We start from the raw sequence: 19,285 nt of genomic DNA on the forward strand, positions 1-19,285 counted from the left end.
GTGTGCTGTTTTTGAGTGATCCGACTGTTGCTGCCTTAAGTACAATGTGGGCGTGTACTTTATGGCGCTTAATATGACAGTGCCTAATTGCTTACGTCTCATTTGGCTGGCTTTCCTCAGTGGATTTGCCGCCCCATGGTAACACCATTCCTCACCCCCGCCGTAATGATTTTCTAAATTTGGAGATAGCCCTGGCGGGTGAGCAGTGGTTAAAGCGTTGGCCCGCTCACTGAAGGGCCGCGGGTTCCATTCCCGGTCAAGGTCACGTACCTGGGATGCAGGTTTGATCCCAGGCCCCAGATGGGGCATGTGCTGGAGGCAACCAATCGATGTGTCTATCTCACATCGATGGCCCTCCCTCCTCTCTTCCTCTCCCTTCCTCCTTTCCACTCTCTCTGAGAAGGAATGGAAAAAATGTCCTCAGGTGAGGAGGAATCAAAAGGGGTCACTTGGGGTGACAAGTTTCAGTCTTAATCAGCCTTTTGATATCTCCAGCAGCAGGAGGCGGGGGATGGTCACTGTTCTGCTCTCCTGTCTTCCTCAGTTTGTGAGGGAGCAGGGAGCAGTGGTCGGTAGCGCCTGTGGCCGTTCTATTCCACATGGAGACAGAACCCCAGCCCTGCAATGCCCGCCTGAACCCTGAGTGCAGCTCGCCCAACACCGCCAGGTCCTGGGTGAATTTGCCAGGGCGACTGCCCACGGCCGAGGATGCGCCTGCACTTCCTTCTCAAGTCCATGGCTTGCTCCACCCTAATACAGCCCTAATGTGGAGGAACCCTCCCTCCCTCCCACTGAGGGCAGGAATGTCGGGGCCAGGAATTGGGGTCCCATGATCCAGCTCTGGTTACCGAGGGCTCAGCTGTGGTCAAAGGGGTCTGTGTTTTGCACCCGAGATCATTGCCAGTTCCTGGATCCTCTTCACCCTTTTGTCTGTGGGGCAGGTTGGTTCTACCCAGGGCTTCCTTTTTTCATTCCTCATCTTCCCAGGACTGTTGTTCAGGACTGTTCTCAGATCCCCCTGGGTGTTCCCTCGTAGCTCCAAACGGTTGTAAGGACACCTGGGACTTCTTTGTGTCCTGCACTCTGGCGGCCCAGCTGGGGTCCTTGTCCACTCCACCCGATTCTGACTGTGTCAGCGGGGAGGTCGTCGGCCTTGCAGAGTTGGCGCGCCCTCTGCTGGCCAAATGTAAGAACTGCATGGCTTGGGCATTTGCTATGTCTTTAACTGCAGCTCAGAAAGTACTCATGGTTATTTGCTGAGTAAATAAATAAAAGTCTACCTTTAAACATGAAAGACTATCCTTAACTATTTTATGGAAGTGAAAATTCAAGGTTGAGTTTTTCCTCACCCATTTTCTGACCCTGGCAGTTTGTCTCAGTCTTTCTCATCAGAAACCCGTTTCTTCCCTGGGAGCTGTGTCCCTGCAGTGTTACGGGGGACACCGGTGGAAATGATTGAGCTCCGTTTTGGAGGAAACCCAAGCCCTGAAGCCTGCAAGAGAGGTGCTGTGGCTGTGGCAGCAGTATGATCTTCAAGAAGTAGCCCGGCCTTTGCTTTTGAGTCTGAACAGTGGCTCTGCCACTCACCGCTGTGTGATACTGGGAAAATTACTTTACCTATCGGAACCGGATTTTCCTCATCTGTAAGAGGACCTACCTCACAGGGCTTTTAGAGATCAGAAAAAGGCGTGCACAGTGATGGTGCCTGTGGTGATCTGCGTGGCCACGTCAGCTCAGCCATGCGTGGCACTTGGAGAAGGTCTGTGTGCATCTGTCCCCCCGCGGGGAGCCAGGTGGCCTGGGAAGGGGCCCAGCATACACAGCTTTATCCAAGAGTGGAGCTGGGTCCGCAGCTGCTTGCTCTGAAGCGGAGCCCTGAGGTTCACAGAAGGAGTAGGGGAGGCTCTATGTTTTGAGGGGTGAAAAAATACCTTGTAAAGCACAGCATAGGAATATAGTTCATAATACTGCCCTCCCTATGGATGGTGCCAGCTGGGCTCTGGAAATATCAGCGGAACACTTCGTAAAGCATTTGATTGTCTAACCACTATGCTATACACCTGAAACTCATACAAAATGACATTGACTGTAATTGAAAAAAATAAAAAAGTGAAAAAGAAAAGAAATATATCTAAGGATGAAGAGGCAGTGTGTGCAGGGGCAGCTGACAGGCCACCAGCCCAGCACCTCTCCTTTCTGCAAACGCCGCCTACGTCCTTTGGGGAGCCCTTCCTCCCTCTGGAACCCAGCCATGTGCCTTTCTTCCCGACTGCAGCCGACGTGACCGAGGTGGGCACACGACCGGCCTGTGACCTGGCACATGACCCGCCGGTGACCTGCCTGGTGGAGCCCCTCCTTGAGATGTTTGCCAACTGGAGCTGGAAAAAGTGTTTTCTTTCTCCGGTGGCGAGAGCTACAGGCTCAGAGGCCGGTGGAGGCCAAGGTTTCTGCCATGTGGTCGGCAGCCGGTCTGAGGAAAGGCAGGGCCATGCAGAGGCAGTGAGGCAGTCTGCTTGCTTTCAGGCCTCAGGCTCAGCGGCCCTTCGGAGTGTCCTGTGTTCCAGGGACATTCCTCTTTCGCTTTAACTGGTTTGCGTTGAGTTTCTGTCACTTGCAACAACAACAAAAACCCATGACGGATGCAGTGACTCAGAAGGCATCACAGGGCCACCTGGGGAGTGCAGCCCTGGCACCCGGCCCTACAGCTGAGGTCGCTCAGAGCTGCCCTGGACCTGTGCGTAGCCAGGGGCCTGGCCCTGGTGTGGTTTCTGCTCTGAAAGGCTCATGCAAACCCCGTCTTTCCCTCCATTGCTCTCAGCCTTTCCTTGGTTTGCCATGGGGCTCGTGATTCTAGCTCTTGTACGTGCACAGCTTTGGACGTTCAGATGCTGCTGGCCACCCGTGACCCTAAAATCTTTGGATCTTAACCTTCTAACTACAGGGTGAAGGTGATATGTACCTTTTAGAGTGGTTGTGACGACTATGAGCTTGGGCGAGTAATGTACTTAGCCCAGGGCTGGGGACAGTCAGCGCCCATTCAGTGAGCTGCCTCAGAGCGGCCAAGTTCAGAACCTCTTTAGCAAAAGAAATGATAGAATGATGGGAGTTTGGCCATTTGAGAGTCGGTGCTTGATGTTTCTGCCACGTTCACATTGCTTAATGTTTGAGGATGGACCTGGGGTGGGGTATGGGCCTCGACTAATGTAGGAGGAAGCAGGTAGAAATGGGAACTGTAATCTACTGGGCCTGAGATTCTCTGGGTGCTAGTTCACATACCTTAAGTGAGAGAATGATCTCATTGTCCGGATGTTGAATGGACCCAGATCAACAAGGTAAGGGGCAGGTTTCTGTTTGTTCTGGCTGTCGTTTATCTTATCACTCTCATGATAAGACATGAACTTAGTATAGCCATCTCAGTGGGTTTAAAGGAACTTGATTACTTTTTATCTGCAAATTAATCTAGCTCAGAAACTTGGATAAAATACTCTTGGAATTGTAACATTATACCCAATGGCAAAATTTATGGGTTTGCTTATTATGGGTGAATATCTTAATGCTGACCAACACAAACAAACATCAAACAAAACCACCCCTCTGAAATAAGCCAGCCCTGCCAAGTCCAAAGTTCTGTCTTGCATTAGAAATGCATTTTGTTTTATAAAAGCTTGTCTGGGGCAAGGAAGGATAAATGAAGTAGATTGTGCAAATATTCATTTCAAACACAGTATGACTTAAAACTGTAACATAAATGACTGTGTGCCCTATAATGGTTACGTCAAAAAAATAATGAAACTAAATAACGAGAATTTTCAAATGTATTAAATGTGAGGTGCCCCCAAGATTTTTGTCTTGCGATGATTATTAATAATGTAGGTAGAAAAGCACTTACCTAGTTTAGGAATTCATGTTATTAGAAGTGGTTCAGAGAGCTTTGGTGGTCACAGCACTCAAAATTTACTAGTAGTTATTAAAGAAAGTGTTAGGCCCTGGCCGGGTAGCTCAGTTGGTCAGAGCATTGTCCCAATAGGCCAGGGTTGTAGGTTTAATCCCCAGTCAGGGCACCTATAAGAATCAACCAATGAATGCATCAATAAGTGAACCACAAGTTGATGTCTCTCCCCCTCTCTCTTTAAAAATCAATCAATCAATAAAAAATGTTAGAAAGGAATACACAAAATTTTTTAAAGTGATGAGTGCTACTCATAAAAAGGGGTCCAATGTCAAATTATTTTTACTGGGTAATAAAATGACACCAATCAGTAATTACCTCGTGCTGGGTATGTACTAATCACTTTCTACTCTGTATCTCATATGTCTCATTACAGCCCGGAGGGAGGCATAGCCATCACTTCTGCTTTACAGGTGACAAGACCCAGGAAAGGAATCTCAAGCTACATCCTACTGTCTGTTCACGCAGCGAACAAGTATGGCCCCTGGGCCCACCTCATGCTCTGTAGGTAAGAAATCCATGGTCCCATGATCATTGCTAAACCTCAACTATCATCATTGATAGTGGTAGTCTCAGAGATCTTACAGGCAAGTTCTTGACTCTAACTGTTAAATTCTTTATTACATTCCTCCTCAGAACCAGAAAAAAACACACACCTTCTTACCCAATTGATAATGCACGTAACTTCACTTTTCCAAAATTGCATTGTCCTTCTCTCCACCGTTTAGTTTTCAAGTTCTCTCACCTGTCAGCTCTCAGAATTCATTCATGGTGACGGTTGCGTTCCCTGAAATAACGGAGAACACAGGCTCTCTCTTCTTGGACATTTCACATTTTGATTCAGCCCTTCTTGTCTACTGGCAATGTGGCTGTCTCCACAGGGAGGCTGTATTATGTATTCCTTCCAAGGACCAGTTTGTTATTCAATCTCAGTTCAGTTGAGGTCCTGACACTGGCTGGTTGTGTGACTGTAAATGAGCTAGCTTTTGAGCCTCCATTGCCCCATCTGAGAAGTGGGGTAATCATACCATAACTCACAGGGTCATGGTGGACCTATGTGGGATGATGCATTCACAAAACCATGCTGGTTTTTAAAAAAGGTTAAGCTACATTTGCACTCTTAAAAGCAAAAAACTGTAACTTGGTGACTCCCAGAAATTATTGCTGAATAAGATTTCTATATCGCTATTTGTATTATTTGGCAAATTATTTTGAAATGTGGTCTTTGCCAATGTTTTTCTTGTAATAACTTCTTTCTCTTACAAACTTTTATTTAATATTTTGTAACAGTCCTTGGTTTGTCTCCTGGCTCATGGTTGATGTCATGAAAATCTGAGAGCCTATGATCGTATGGCTTCATAAATGGGCCACTTTTTATTTTTTTATAAGCATCAACATTTAAGACAGAGAATGTTAGTTATTGAGATGAGACCGTCAACCCTCTTTGACCCGTGAAACCTTCCTTGTTTATGTAAGTACCAAGGCTTACTCACACCATTCTCCATAGCCGTAGGACTATTTGAAGAATGAAAAAGGAGGAAAATGTTTTCATTCTGAAAATGCAATTATTTTTGTGGGATTTTTTTAAGTTGGTAACTAATGTCATAAGAAAATTTTATGGTTTTGCTTATCAAGTAGCAAGAAACAAATATTCCAATCAGCCTGTCTACCAACTATCTCCCGGGTGTTAGTTTGGACTGTGTAGTTTTGATAAGGGAGGTGAGTGAAATTCTTTGTCTACCTCCGGTCTCTTGGTTATATTTTATCCTTGTTTTATATCAACTATTCTAAAAATGCTTAAAAGCAGAAAATACAGACGCCTCCTAAACATCAGACTCAAAAGGCGAGGTAAGGGTGCACAGGATCAGAGGCAGGGTGAGGCGGAAAGAGGGAAAGATGAGTGGCCAGCACTACCAGCCCAGACACATGGGTGAGGGCTGAGAAGCCTAATTCCCTTCATTCTACTGGGGATCTGGTTAGACAGAACAATGTGCCACTGTCTACCTTGGAAACCAGGAGAAAGGGTTTACTTTCATATTGTTATAATAGTCAACTTCCTCCAGTACAAAGAGAAATACCACTTCCTTAGCTCAGGAAGCCTATACGTTTGATCTTCAATCAAAATGAAGCTTTAAGTTATGCATGTATGCATACAGGTCTTTGACTGATATGCATAACCCATGGACACGGACAATAGGGTGCTGAAGACCTGGGGCAGGGGGTGGGGGCAGGCTGGAGGGGATCAAGGGGGTTAAAAGGGGGAACATATGTAATACTTTCAACAACAGAGAATTATTTTTTAAAAAAATCAAGCTTTAGCACGGTAAATACCCACTTGGTGAGGTTTGCGGAGATCATGAACTGTGTGTGGTGTCCACTCCTCACCTTGGCCGGGCCTGACATTCAGAGTGAGTCTGAGCTTTCACGTGGACCAGAGCGTTTTGGACAGGCTCACATACTTTCTGGTCAGCCGTGGCACCGGCTCCAGAAGGAAGACACTGCACAGAGCAGGACACCCAGGCAGCTGCTGGACAACCTGGCGGATAAAACTAAGTCTGCAGTGTTTTTTCAACCTAAAGATCTTGACTTGCTCTGACACCCTCTGGTGGAGTCTAGACACCGAGGCAAAGACCAAAGGGGCCAGATTGCCTAAAAAACAACCACCAAAAAACTTGAAATTCTTGGTCATCTGTTAACCTTTTCAAGCCATTATTTTGCAGAAAAAGAATATTTAACACTTAGCAGGGTTGTGAGTCATGGCGAAATATCGACAGCAGCCCTAAAATGGAAAACCAGGTACATATGCAGAAGTGTGTTTCTGTGCAAGGGAAAGAGGCTGTCTGACTAAGGCCTCCCCTGCCCCCCTCATCTGAATTTCCTTCCTTTTGCCTTCTGAGAGAGATGCCAGGGGAGAGGTGAGATAGCTGTAGCTGCCCAGTCCTCCTTCCCCTGGGCCTACGGCATAAACCCCTTCTGTGTTACACTAAATGCCAATACAATTTTAACCTCTTGCTAACTGGCTCTATCCCAGGCTCTTGTGCTTTGAAGACCTGATGTGCAAAGACTGAAGGCTGACCACCTCAAAATTCAAGGTAAGTTTTCTTAGCCTTTCTTACAGCGAGGTGTGGCCAAGTGACTGATGCTGACCAATGAGGGATAAGTAGGAAGGCTGGATTATACTTCTGGGAGGTCCTTCATAGAGAGGGACTGAACCATGTCAGAATGACTGTCCTTATTCTTTTTCCTACATGGAAAGCAAACAGCAGCCATTACGGACCACACAGTGATCTTGAGAAGAAAGCCAAGATGATAGAAGGAGCATGTGTCACTGATACCGTGGAACGTCCTACCAGCCCGAAATGCTACCTCCAGACTTTTGACATAAGAGGTAAATAAAGCTCTGTCTTTATAAGCCATTTCTCACATGCAGCTGGACCTAATCCCAGCAGATGCACGTGGGAAATTGTTGAAGGAACCTCTCTGAAATATTAAGCATTTGGTGTACTAAATACAATAGCAAACACATGCATTAACGATGCCAACAGTTTATCTTTTAGAGGTTCTGACTAACCTTGTATGTAGAGGTGGCTTGTCACCATACAAACCCAGGATAATGTATGTCTTTATTTCTTAGGGTACCATCCTTAAAGATGCTGGAAGGCTCAGAAATCATGTTTTATGTTAAATAACGACCCAAATGCATGATGACGTATATACTTCACAGTACTAACATTTTCAGTTGTGAGGATGTAAAATTTGTTTAAAGGAGGTTTTTAACTAAGACTTACTTTACTGAGTGCCTACTGTTTGCCAAGCATTGTGCTAAGCATTGCATAACCTTGTGCCATCTTTACAGGTACCTTCTAGTCTTATTCTCACTTAACAGATAGGCAAATAGAAGGGATAAATTACTTGCCCGAGGTCACCTGGCAAAGTCAGAAATCAAACCAAGGTCAGTCAGATTTCAGAACTTGTTATGAAATACCAAACTAAAGCATCTTCCATGTTTATATTTTTCTAGATAGTCTTGACCATCCTATAAATTCCCCATCGAGCCATGTCAGAACAGCTGTCCTTGTTTTTGTAAATTAGAAGGTGAAAACCCCGAGGACTCATTTATCCTTAAGGCACAGGTAGTCATGTTGTCAAGAATCTGAATGAACCCCGAGGACAGAGAGAGCCAGAGCCATTCTCAGCGAAGTACCCTGGTCTCCTCCTCAAGTGTGATTGAGAAGTCTGGCTCTTTAAATCGAAAAACAAACGCACAAACAACCACCATCAAAGGTCATTGACACTCCATCTGGGAATATTAGAAGCGCCATTGAATTAATACAGGCAACCACATAGGTTGTTATATTTTAATCAGAATCAGGCATTAAATGGCATAAAATACTCTCTATCTCTCTTCACTGTTCCAAATCTCATAAACTTCAAACCCAAATATGACATAAGAAGTTTCAACAATTATTTTGACCAGCCTCCCCAATCCCAAAGGAGATTAAAAAGTAATATAAAAAAGTTAAGGTCAAGGTGCCTTAATATCACAGCCAACGACTAACCATTGTTTAGCTCCTCCCTCAATGCCACTGAGCTTACCTCCTGTCAAACAAGTGGTTAGTTACTAGTTCCCTGGGTGATTGTCCCTGAATGCAGGCCACGCTCTGGCCACACAGTAGGCACTTTAAGTGGGGTAGTTACCTCTTCCAGGTTGGGGTTAACATTTGGCTCTCAAAAGCAAGATAAAGAATTGACAGTCAAGCCCCGGCTGGTGTGGCTCTGGCTGGCTGCGCATTGAAGGTTCACAGGTTCTATTCCCTGTCAAGGGCATGTACCTGGGTTGCAGGTTGGATCCTGGCCTTCCGGGCCTGCAGGAGGCAACCAATGGATGTGTCTCACATTGATGTCTCCCTCCCTCTCGCTCTTTCCCCCCCCCCCTTTCACTCTCTTTAAAAATCAATGGGAAATATATCTCCGGGTGAGGATTAACAACAACAAAAACAACGACAGTCAAACAGACTGTTCCGGGAGTCTGTGCTCTGGGGTGGAGCGCTGGGATTGAGAGAATTCTCAAGCACAGCTGCACCAGATGTTGTGGGGACAGGGCCGGGGGCGGGGTTGCCGAAGGGGCTAATTTCCAGACAGCGGCACCATGGCCCACTCTGCTTTTTGTCCCAGTGTCCTGAGTGATGGGCCGTCTCCACAGGGGCGCTCTCAGTACCGAAGGAGCGGCGCACGGGCACTCCATCATCAGCACGAGGCTGGCTGTAAACAACAGGCAGGGCTGCACCGCGCTGCAGGTTCAGCTCAGCTCTGCGGAGCGATCACACCCCGACGCCCCTGGTGACACCAGCTCCATTGCACGCGCGAATCCCCTCCCCTAATCCACGTTGTCCACGTCTTCCCCGGCAGTGGCCGCTGCCAGGGCCGCCAGGGCCTCCGCCACCTCCGCGTCTTCCTCCTCCGCCTCCCCACTCGCGTCTCCTGGGATGCTGTGGGCGTCCTCCCACCCGTTTCTCCAATCGGCCACAGGCGGGGCCGGGGCGGGGTCCTCTTCTTTAAAGTGGACGCTCAGGACCTCTGCGGCCACTGCCTCGTTTAAGGAATCCCAGCTTCTCTTCCCCGGGAAGGAGAAGGGCAGGTGCAACCCCTGCTCCCCCGCGCCTGGGTGCGCTTCCTCCGGGCGCTCCTCCTCGGGCTGGCCCTGGAAAACCTCATCTTTTTCTCCGTGATCCACGTGGTCTCCAGCAGAGCCCCGGTGTGGAGGGTAGTCCGGGGCTGGTATCTGGGGGACATGGTCCGGCACGTCCACGGTAGGACACTCAGCCTTGGAAGAAACTCTGGAGTCTCCATTCCCGACGACTAGGGTCTCTCCCGAGACCGGCAGTGCACTGTCCGTTTCCCTGGGGTCCCCTCTTTCGAGGAAGGGGTGAGTTGGGGGCACGCTGTTGGCGGTACTGGCCCAGGAACCCGTGCCACCCTGGGGGGGCCCAGGATCCCCAGCAGGCCCAATGCCATTGACGGCACCACCAGTCTTCTCCGCACAGGGCCCCCCTCCCGTGTCCCCTGGAGGGTGCGGCCCCTGGGGAGCCCAGCAGGGCTCCTGCGGCCCAGCTCTCCTGCTTCTGCTCCCCGTCCTCCTCAGGCCCTCCCTCTGAAGGTCATTCTTAGGCACCTGGACTTCGCCGCTCTGTTTGCCTTTTAATTTAACCGTGTCCTCTTCATCCAGCTTGCAGCTGCTCACTTCGTTGACATAGCCCGGGGAGGGCACTTGGACTGGATCGAAGAGATAGCTGGGGCGAGAATAATGAAGATCAGTCAGGTGGATTATTGACTTATTTGTTCATCACTTTATTAATCACTAACTTCCATTATCAATAATTTCTACTACAGGCTCTGCTTCTTCTCTTCCTGTTAATGTCTGTGTTTAGTTACTTAGGTAAGCCTATATGTGTATCCAAATCAAACAGATATAGTTGGCATAAAAATGTTCTGTCACTGGAAATAGATCTTAAGATTCAAAAGACAGTGGGAAGAAGGTACAGAACAAAGTTCATGGAATTTTAAAAAAAGCAAAAAAAAAAAAAAAGGTAAATAGAAAGAAAAGAAAAGAAATGTGCAGAATCAGGGAAATAACTGGTTAAGTACGGATGGTATATCCCCTCGATGGAATGTTATACAGTCATCAAAAGGATAAATATGAAGTCTGGACTAGCATGAAAGATACTTATAATAAATATTGTTTGTAAAGTGTAACATCGCATTATGATTACAGTGGAGTGACATTTACACATGTATGTATGTGTCGTGTATATACTTACATATGGATAATAATACATATGTATATGTATATACATATGGAATAGAACTATAATAACACATAAATTTGTTTAAGGAAGCAAAATCATTAGTTAAAGTCATTTCCCCCCTTTATTTTATAGAGAATTCTGTTCCTATTACCCACATTCTGGGATAGAATCTGGAAAGAATTAAAAGCACACATGTGACTAGGGCGATTTATTTGCATCGATGCCATTTCAGGCACCCGCCAAAACCGAAGCTTTGCTTTGCATTACTCCCTGGAGAAATGTAAATTCAGCCCACACCAAATTCAGTCTCAGAGATTGATGGAGTTCCCCACATCTCTGAGAAGAGAACAACAACAACAACAACAACAAAAAAGGGGTTTTAATATCTAGGCCACATGTCCTCTTACAGGACATCAAAGCAGTTCCAAATTCTTAATTTCCTGGCAATGCCGGTCAAGCCCCAACTAGATAAATGCAGAATCAACACAGGGTCTCTAAGAGGGAGGGCCTCCATGGGAATCCTGACTCCCTCCATTCGAATGAGGTATTTCCCCCCAACTTTACCTTTGTATCATTTTACAGCACCTGCACCCCATCTGGATTAATTTTTATTATCATCTGGGAAAGAAAACACAAAAGGGAGAAAACACAGTGAATAACATTTCCATATCAATTAGGCTTGCTTTTTCTTTCCTAGCTACTCACAAGTTAGTGGAGTCACAGTGTTTGGCAGAAAGATAACGTGGGCCAGGGAGGCACTGGAATGCCCTGATGTATCGGAAATCACCGATCCTGAGCTATCAAACATTTATTGATACTTGTCTCTGTGCCAGACCCTTTCTCCAACCCTGGGAGTTTCATATGTCATTTGCATTTTGCAAATGAGGAAACACTGGTTGAAGAACGGTGGGGAGAGAAAGGCAGGACTGAAAAGACCTGTATGTTTTCTATTTTACTGCCTGCATTCTTTTGGGGGACACGGCAGCCTAACCAGGGGGCAGCAGGAGGTGTAAGAGAGAGGGGAGGTGTCCCTGCCAGGGATTAGCTACTCAAGTATTCAAGGACTTCAGGATGAGGCAGCTGACCTATGTGTCCCACATTAGAGTCCCGAGGAGGTGAGAGCCGGGCCATCATCACAAGCCTCACCTGGACGCACCTGCTCCTGCTCTGCCCTTCCCATTGCTGGGCTGATTTTGGCCACAATTCGTGGACTCCACTCCCGCAGTTCAAGTGGGCTTCCTGGTGGCAGGTGGACTCAGGTCTGTGCTTCTTTCATTTCTCACCTGCCCACTGTCTCCTGCCTTTTCCCAAGGTGGCATTTTATTTCCCCCCTGCAAATTGCCCTCTGAATAAAACCTTCTCTGCATGGGAAATCGACTACATTGTTCCGGTCTTTCCTTTGAGTCATTCTCCATTTCTAACATTTGCAACCTTCTCAAAGACAAGCCAAAGCCCCCGTCCCTCTATGTCCACAGGACGCGTGCACTTGAAACGGAGAGAGATCGCTCGCTGTTGATGGGGTTACTGCCTCCAGTCATGGAAGAATTTCCCAGGATGCTGCTTCACAGGCCTTTACCCACAGAGAAAACATCTGGTGTTTTCTCAGTAGTACAGACTGGCTGGTTGGTTACAAGGGACTAGGTTGACATTGATAAATCCACAAATAACCTCCTATGGAGGCTAAAAATGCCCCACCCCCAAAACAGCCACATCCCAACCTCTGCAACTTGTGAATGCTGCCTCCTATGACCAAAACCAACCAACCAAACAAATCTTTGCGGATGTGCTCACAGATGTGAGATGGGGAGTGTGGCCTGGCTCACCTGGTTCAGAGCCCAGCTCAGCCTCTTACTGGCTGTGTGACTTAGGCCTCAGCTATTTCATCTGTAAACGGGGATAATAATATACTAGTACATAGTGTAGCCGGGGATTATACAAGTTAATATTCATACCAAGCATTTGCTTATTATTCAGCTCTGTTTGGGTACAGCATGCTTAAAAAAAAAAAAAAAAAAGATGGAGGCCTTGCACCTAAGGAAGATGTAATCTAGTAGCCATAACATACACAGACGCTCAAGAGCATTAATAGCACCAAGTAAGGCTTGTTTCTGGCATAAGAGCCAAATGGTATATTTCTACCAACGTGGCACCGATTGAAAGACACAAACCCCAAGTGCAACAGAGGATGGACAGGCAGAGAAACCACCGGGGGCTTAGCCAGGGAATATGTGAGTACAAGCTTTTCCTCCTTCAAGGCACTCTCAGACAAATTACCCCTGGGTTTTGTTTCCAGCCGCTGCTCCCCCTTCATGCTCATTTTCTGCTAACATTTCATATATTTAGCTGGACAAATGGCATGAAAAGAACCACGTGCACCTCCTGTCCTCCACCAACCCCTGTCCTCCCCTCACCCCTTCCCGTCCACACCCTGCTCTAAAATCCTGCCCATCCATGCTAGCACTACCTTTGGTCTCTATTTAAAAAAAAAAAAAATCAGCCAGGAAAGGCCGCCCCCCCCCCCCCCCCGCAAAAAAGAAAAAAAAAACCTCAAAGAAAAAAAAGGTTTTTAAGTGTTTGAGAGAGGGCAGACCGTGGGTGAGAATAACGTAATTGAAGCAACTGTAAAATATCAATCACTGAAAAATATCAGGGAGGTCAACTTAGGATGGTGAGTTCAAGAGTTGTCCAGGGGGAGGTTTCCTTCTGAGAGGGAGGAAGGCAGGAAGACAGAGGCACGTCTCGAGCGACACCTGTGTTCCTAGCGATGGGGAGACTGACTCAGGTCCACCTTGGGGAGCCCTGGCCAGGCTGCGTTTGTCGCACCCTCTGCTGCAGTGGCTGTGGCCACGTAAGCAACGTGGTGCAATGACTGCTGAGATTTAACAGCCCAGCGGGAGAGCCAGCACCTCCCTGTTTCTTACAGAATTTACACGTCATCATCTGTGGCTGTTAAGAACCCCTCCCGCTCCCTCAGGAAAACCACAGGGTCTATATTTTTCTTCAAAACCACATAACTGTGAAGGTTGTTTTGATGACTGTCCCCTTTCGGGATCAAATTTCCAGTTTGGCTTCTCCTCCCACTGCCCCCTCTAGGGCACACCACCTGGGCTTCTACAGACCTGGTCCCGGCCCGGCCGGAGGGCCATGCTCCGAGCCTCTCCCAAGCTCAATGAAACCGGCTCCAGCGTCCAAGGCTGTGTGATGGCTGATGGAAAGGGTGGGGACTAACTAACGTATTTACAGCTGAGCCCGGCCTGCCCGTATCTACAATGATTCGTCCTTGTTTAATGATTCCTAATTTCAAAGCCAAGTTATTTCTCTTTTCATGTCACCCCCACTTCTATATTTGCTTTTAGGAAGGCGTCCTCTCTTTGCTGGGTGCAAAAAGGAAACACCCATTACCTGCGTGATCCGTGGATGCAAATGGGAAAAATACTCCAAAAGGGTAAGACTGAGCTAAGAGTGGGCAGACTGTCTGCTTTCTCTGCCCCGCTTTGGTGACAGCTAGCTCACAGGTGGGAAACCAGTTGTCCGGTGCCCTTTATGACTGAGCAGAGTGGAAATGTGCTTTCTCTTTGGAGTAGAAAAAACCAACAGAGAAGCAAAGGGCAGATCCTTCCCGTTTACACAGGGGAAAAGCAAACACCATTAGGGGGCGTGTCCAGCGGCACTGGCACCTGCCAGCTCCCGGAGTCCACGTTGGGGGTTGACTCTGTCCTGTGTTTGGTGTGGCCATTACACAGCCCGGTGCTTGAAGATGGACATGACAACGTCCCATCAGTTACTAGCAAGTCTCCTTGCTGGAAAACCCTGTTTCCTAAGGCGGAGAGGGTGGAGGTGGGAAGAAGGGACAAGAGGGGAGAGCCACCAGTTTGCTAAGCAAGCAGAAATTGACTGAAAGTTCACCAGGAAGTGAAGGGAATATAGGAAAAGGCTCCTGGGGGCGGGAAGGGCTGCCTGTGAAGATTAGCTAACAGAATTAAATCAATGTTCATTTCCTGATTTGGATCATTGTACTGGGGGCTATATAAGAAAATGACCCTGTTCTTAGGAAATACACAGTAAAATAAAGTATTTGGCAGTAAAGAGCATGGGATCTGTAACTTGTTAAAATGATTCAGGAAAAAAATGTGTGTGTATGTGTGTGTGAATTTGTGTAGTAAGAAAGAGAATAAACTCAGTGTGGAAAATGTCAACATTTGGGGACTCTGGTAATAGGGTATGTGAGGATTCTTTTGTTTTTAACTTAAATAATTTTATTATAAAATTTTATATAAAATAAAATTCATAAACAGAACTAAGACAGTAGATAAGCTTATTGAAATCCCACAGACCTTTCTGAATGTAGCTGTCATTCTAAGTATTTACTGAAGACCTGTTCTCAACAGGCAGTCCCAGGCCTGCACCTCAAAGGCACAGGCATAGTCCCTGTCCAATGGCTGCCCCGTATAAAGAGGGAATTAGCGTCTAGTGCTGGGGTTTTGCCGGCTGTTTGCTGCCCTACTAAACACAGGCTCCTCACAGGCAATGCCTCACCCAGCCGCAAGGCCAGCTCACACTAAGGAGCACCTCATCTTGTTATTCAAACAAAGCAATGACTGGTAAGTGCCATGTGCCAAAGAGTGAGTGACCCATATGGAATTTTAGAAGTTATTATTCTTGTAGAGAGTCTACCCTTCCTATGATCAAATCTCACACTGTCCTGAATGGTGGCCCAAAAGGAAAAGCCAAGTGCAAGAGTTGAGAGAAATGGGAGGAACCCTGGTCCCCCCCCCCCCCACCTCAACCTTCCCCAGGAAACAGCCAAACCTCCCGTGTGTGATCCCAAGGTCAAGAATGTTCCACTTCAGGGGTTCCGTTCAGCGAGCTTTCAGAGCAGCTGCTGGGAAGTGGTTAGAGTTTATCGGAGCTGAAGTGCTTGGAAGAGAGACAGAATAAAATCAAACATGGAAAGTACAGCTCCGTGTTGAAAATCCAACTTGCCAATGTTTATAGAAAATAGTTGGGATCTCACGTAACCTGGTCAGCAGGTGAAGTCGACAAATATTTAGGGAGCCGATTCTGGATACCGAGCTCTCAGACTCAAAGGGGAATGAATGAAAATAACTACCAGGTGCTTCATAAACGAGAGGAAAGACTGCCTGCCCCCTTCACCGACCACGCAGGCTGAATCTCCAGTTGGCAAAGGAAGATACATTCTTGACTACCCAATCTATTTCCTCAGCAGAGCCAGTTCCTCCTTTCCCGGCAGGCTTTGCAAACTCTCTGGGCCACATTTTTCTGCTGTGCTTCCCTTTCTCCTAAAGCGGCTGAGCTTCATCAATTGTGAGAAACCTGGAGACTCTATGGAGCCCTTTATTATCACCTTCCAACGGTCCATAGTTGCACTCGCGGTAGCCGATGTCTACGATACAGGTGTTAGCATCACCTAGAACTGGCTTTGATGGGCCATCTGTGTGCAGGGATGTGTTTGTAGGTCCCCCCTAAAGAAAGGGTTCCTTGGTCAGGTAGGTTTGGGTACAGCAGAGAATAAAGATGAACACATTCAGAGTTATGAAAAGGAACGATTTCACTCTGCCTAGCCTAGTACTTCCCCAAATTACTTGAGCCCAGAACTTTTCTTGTTCCTTAAAAGACTATTAACAACCAACACAGCTTGTGTTTTGTGGAACATGTTGGGGAAAACAACTGTGAGGATGACAGTCCTAATCATCTGGTGGAGTTCTGTGCTCTAAGCTAACATGTAATGTGGTGTTTGGGTGAACGCAGCCCCTGAAGTCTGTGCCGGTGTAGGACATGTGGGTCCTGGCAACAGCTCTGGCACCAGCCCCGGATGTGGGGAAGCTGGTGAATCTCTGGATTCCTTTTCTTCAGCTGCAGAAGGAGTCCATGGCACCAGGGCTTTCTTCGGCATCGAATCTAATGATCTCAACAGTGACTTCGGGAAGAAGGGAACTCAGCCTGGAGTACAGTTACCTCATTGAGTCCTGAGAACTCCACTGCTAGGCAGGCACCAACGTGACCCTTTACAGGTGGGAACCCCGCTCAACGGTTTGTCAACACCCCATCGCGCTGCCGTTGAGGTGTGTTGGGTCCCAAGTCCACACTCACCTGATCCATGATCCTGACTGACAGCAGAAAGCTCCCCTCCGCCCCCCTCCCCCCGGCCCATCTCCTCTGGAACTGTGTCCCACACCCTGAAGCCCCGAGATGGGGAGAGAGTGGGTGTCACGGCAAGGTCCCTGGGAGGGAGGAGGACCCAGATCAGGGCACTCTGTGGCGGGGGGGGGGGGGGGTAGATATGTGGGGCGGGATGGCATTTATATAAACATTTGGGGAGATCCATCACACCACACAGGCAGTTCAGCAGAGTGGCTAAATGAACAATTTAGAGTTGTGGGTTCCAATTCTGCCTTCACCCCTTATCAGCTTTGTGAGCTCTGGGCAAATTTCTTAGCCTCTGTGAGCATCAGTTGTCTAATCTGCAAAATGGGACTGATAACAGTTCCTGTTTGTCAGGATCACTTGGAACATTAAATGAGATGAAAGTATGTAAGGCATTCACTATAAATGTCTGGCACACTGCCAGTGCTTATTAATAACTATAATAAGTAGTTAAAATTTCAGTATTGACTGTGCACCAAGTACCGTTTTAAGAACTTTCATGTATTCATTCACTTTAACTTAACCCTGTTAGGTGGAAACCAGTATTTTATAGATAAGTAAATGGATATAAAAGTTACAAAGTGGTACAGTGTGGTTATTATTAGCACTGTTGCTATTGTATTCATTATCAATATTTCCTGATTATATAATAAGTAATTCCATCTATTATATAATATTTCCTATTGTATTACTATCACCTGTCTTGGTAGGTTCTGTTTTCTGAGTCCACTGGATTATGCAATAAAAAGCAGGTAGGTGTGGTTTTACATATTCACCACCAGATGGCAGTATATAGTGGTTTCAGTATTTAATTTATGGCAAGCATGTCAAACTCAAAGGCTAACACCAGCCAAATAAACAAGGTTTAAATTTATGTGGGCCGCAAAAAACACAAAAGCTCCAATTTTCCTAGAAACATAGATTTATTTAGAAAAGTATAGTATATATATAAAAAAAAGAACAAGAGCAATGATAAAATTAATGTTTTCTACCTGACACTTGGCATCTCTTCTCTGTTACTAATCTTTCCTACTTTGGGGGAAATCTTGTTTGCAGTGATTATTTTCAAAACTGACCCAAGGTGAATGTCAGTAATTCTGGACCTGACAGGAGACGTATTTCCTTTCATAACTGTAAATAACTGCTCACACCGTTATATGGGATGGGCCGCAAAAATATTCGCTGTGGCCACATGCGGCCCGCAGGTCGTGAGTTTGACATGCTTGATCTACGGTAATTTCAAGAGAGGGACTAGGTATGGGAAAGGTCTCAGAAACACGAGAATTAGGGCACACATAGTGTAGGTGTTCTGCCATGTAGCAAAGTTAGGGAGGGAGTAACGTGGTAAATATTTGAGACAATTAGTGTCCCCTGTAAGCTGGCCATGAGGTTTATTCAGTCGTCTGGTCAGACCACCGTGGGGTCCAAGGTTCCTGCAATTCTATTTAGGTCTCTTTTGATGCAATGACTGCTCACCAACCCCCAAATGGGGGAATCTGGGTTTCTCTCTCCCACCTGTATGTGTGGACAATAATTCTACAGGAGAGGCTGGGAGAGGAAGGAGCCTATGGGGTGTGCAAGGGTCCAGCTCCTCCCCCAATCCCCTTTTTTATAAATGTGGACTCGGGGCTGGAAGTCTAAAATAGAGGACAAGAAAAAACAGACTGTCCCATATCTGCAGAGGACCCACGGTGTGCAGAATTGGGATCCCAATGTTTTTTTGAATTAAAGTAAAAATAGATTTTGCATTTGAAAAGACTGAATAAAGTTCCTACTGGAGACTAGACTCTCTACCAATTATTAGGACACAAAAAGGCAGAAGACCTCCCCTGTCTGTTAAAGGCCCGATCACTCATTCATGCAACAAACATGTCTTGAGCATCTATATGATGTGCCAAGTACTGGACTTGATTCCAGGGATCTGGAAGGAGTTTACAGTCCAGAAAAGGAGACAGTTATATAAATACATGACTAATAACGTGTTATATTGAAATGTTATACCATATGTTACATAAGGTGGGGAGTGCCTGAGTAACCTTGGGAAGATTAGAAGAGGCTTGTAAGCGAAGGTGAGCAGATAATGGTGTGGGTGGGGTCCAGGGTGCACCCCAGGAGGAATGCAGTGCCAGCTCAGGATCGCAGGAATGCGACAGGGAGGCGGGGATGCCACCTCTTACACCCTCTCTCTTAAATGCACCCTCTAATGAGGCAAGATAAAGGTAGATAAGATTTTACATCAAGGAGGCAGCTTGATCATCTAGAATTTGCAGAGGCAAACAAGGATAATGCACACGCTACTTTCAGGATCCCAGTAGGGAGAACAGGCTGGTTCCACTGGAGTAAGTAGACAACAGATCCTATCCCC

General features: G+C 46.8%; 1 protein-coding gene across 8 annotated transcripts in view; it reads right to left on the bottom strand.

The window, feature by feature from the left end:
- Positions 1–7,558: 7,558 nt before the first annotated feature.
- The window catches only part of PGCKA1 (PDCD10 and GCKIII kinases associated 1), a 72,097-nt gene continuing 60,370 nt past the window's right edge, over positions 7,559–19,285 (bottom strand). For 6 of the 8 annotated variants that reach the window (XM_080649554.1, XM_080649556.1, XM_080649559.1 and 3 more), the window contains 2 exons: positions 11,320–11,373; positions 8,272–10,239 (listed from right to left, as the gene is read on the bottom strand). In XM_080649554.1, coding sequence (XP_080505680.1) covers positions 9,327–10,239; positions 11,320–11,351 — 945 coding nt within the window. In that variant the 5' untranslated portion in view covers positions 11,352–11,373 and the 3' untranslated portion in view covers positions 8,272–9,326. Of the gene's footprint in view, positions 10,240–11,319; positions 11,374–19,285 lie in introns of all 8 variants that reach the window. The other 2 variants (XM_080649553.1, XM_080649552.1) reach the window with 2 other exon arrangements.

The sequence above is a fragment of the Plecotus auritus genome (assembly GCF_963455305.1).
Source record: "Plecotus auritus genome assembly, chromosome: 1".
In the NCBI taxonomy this organism is placed as follows: Eukaryota; Metazoa; Chordata; class Mammalia; order Chiroptera; family Vespertilionidae; genus Plecotus; species Plecotus auritus.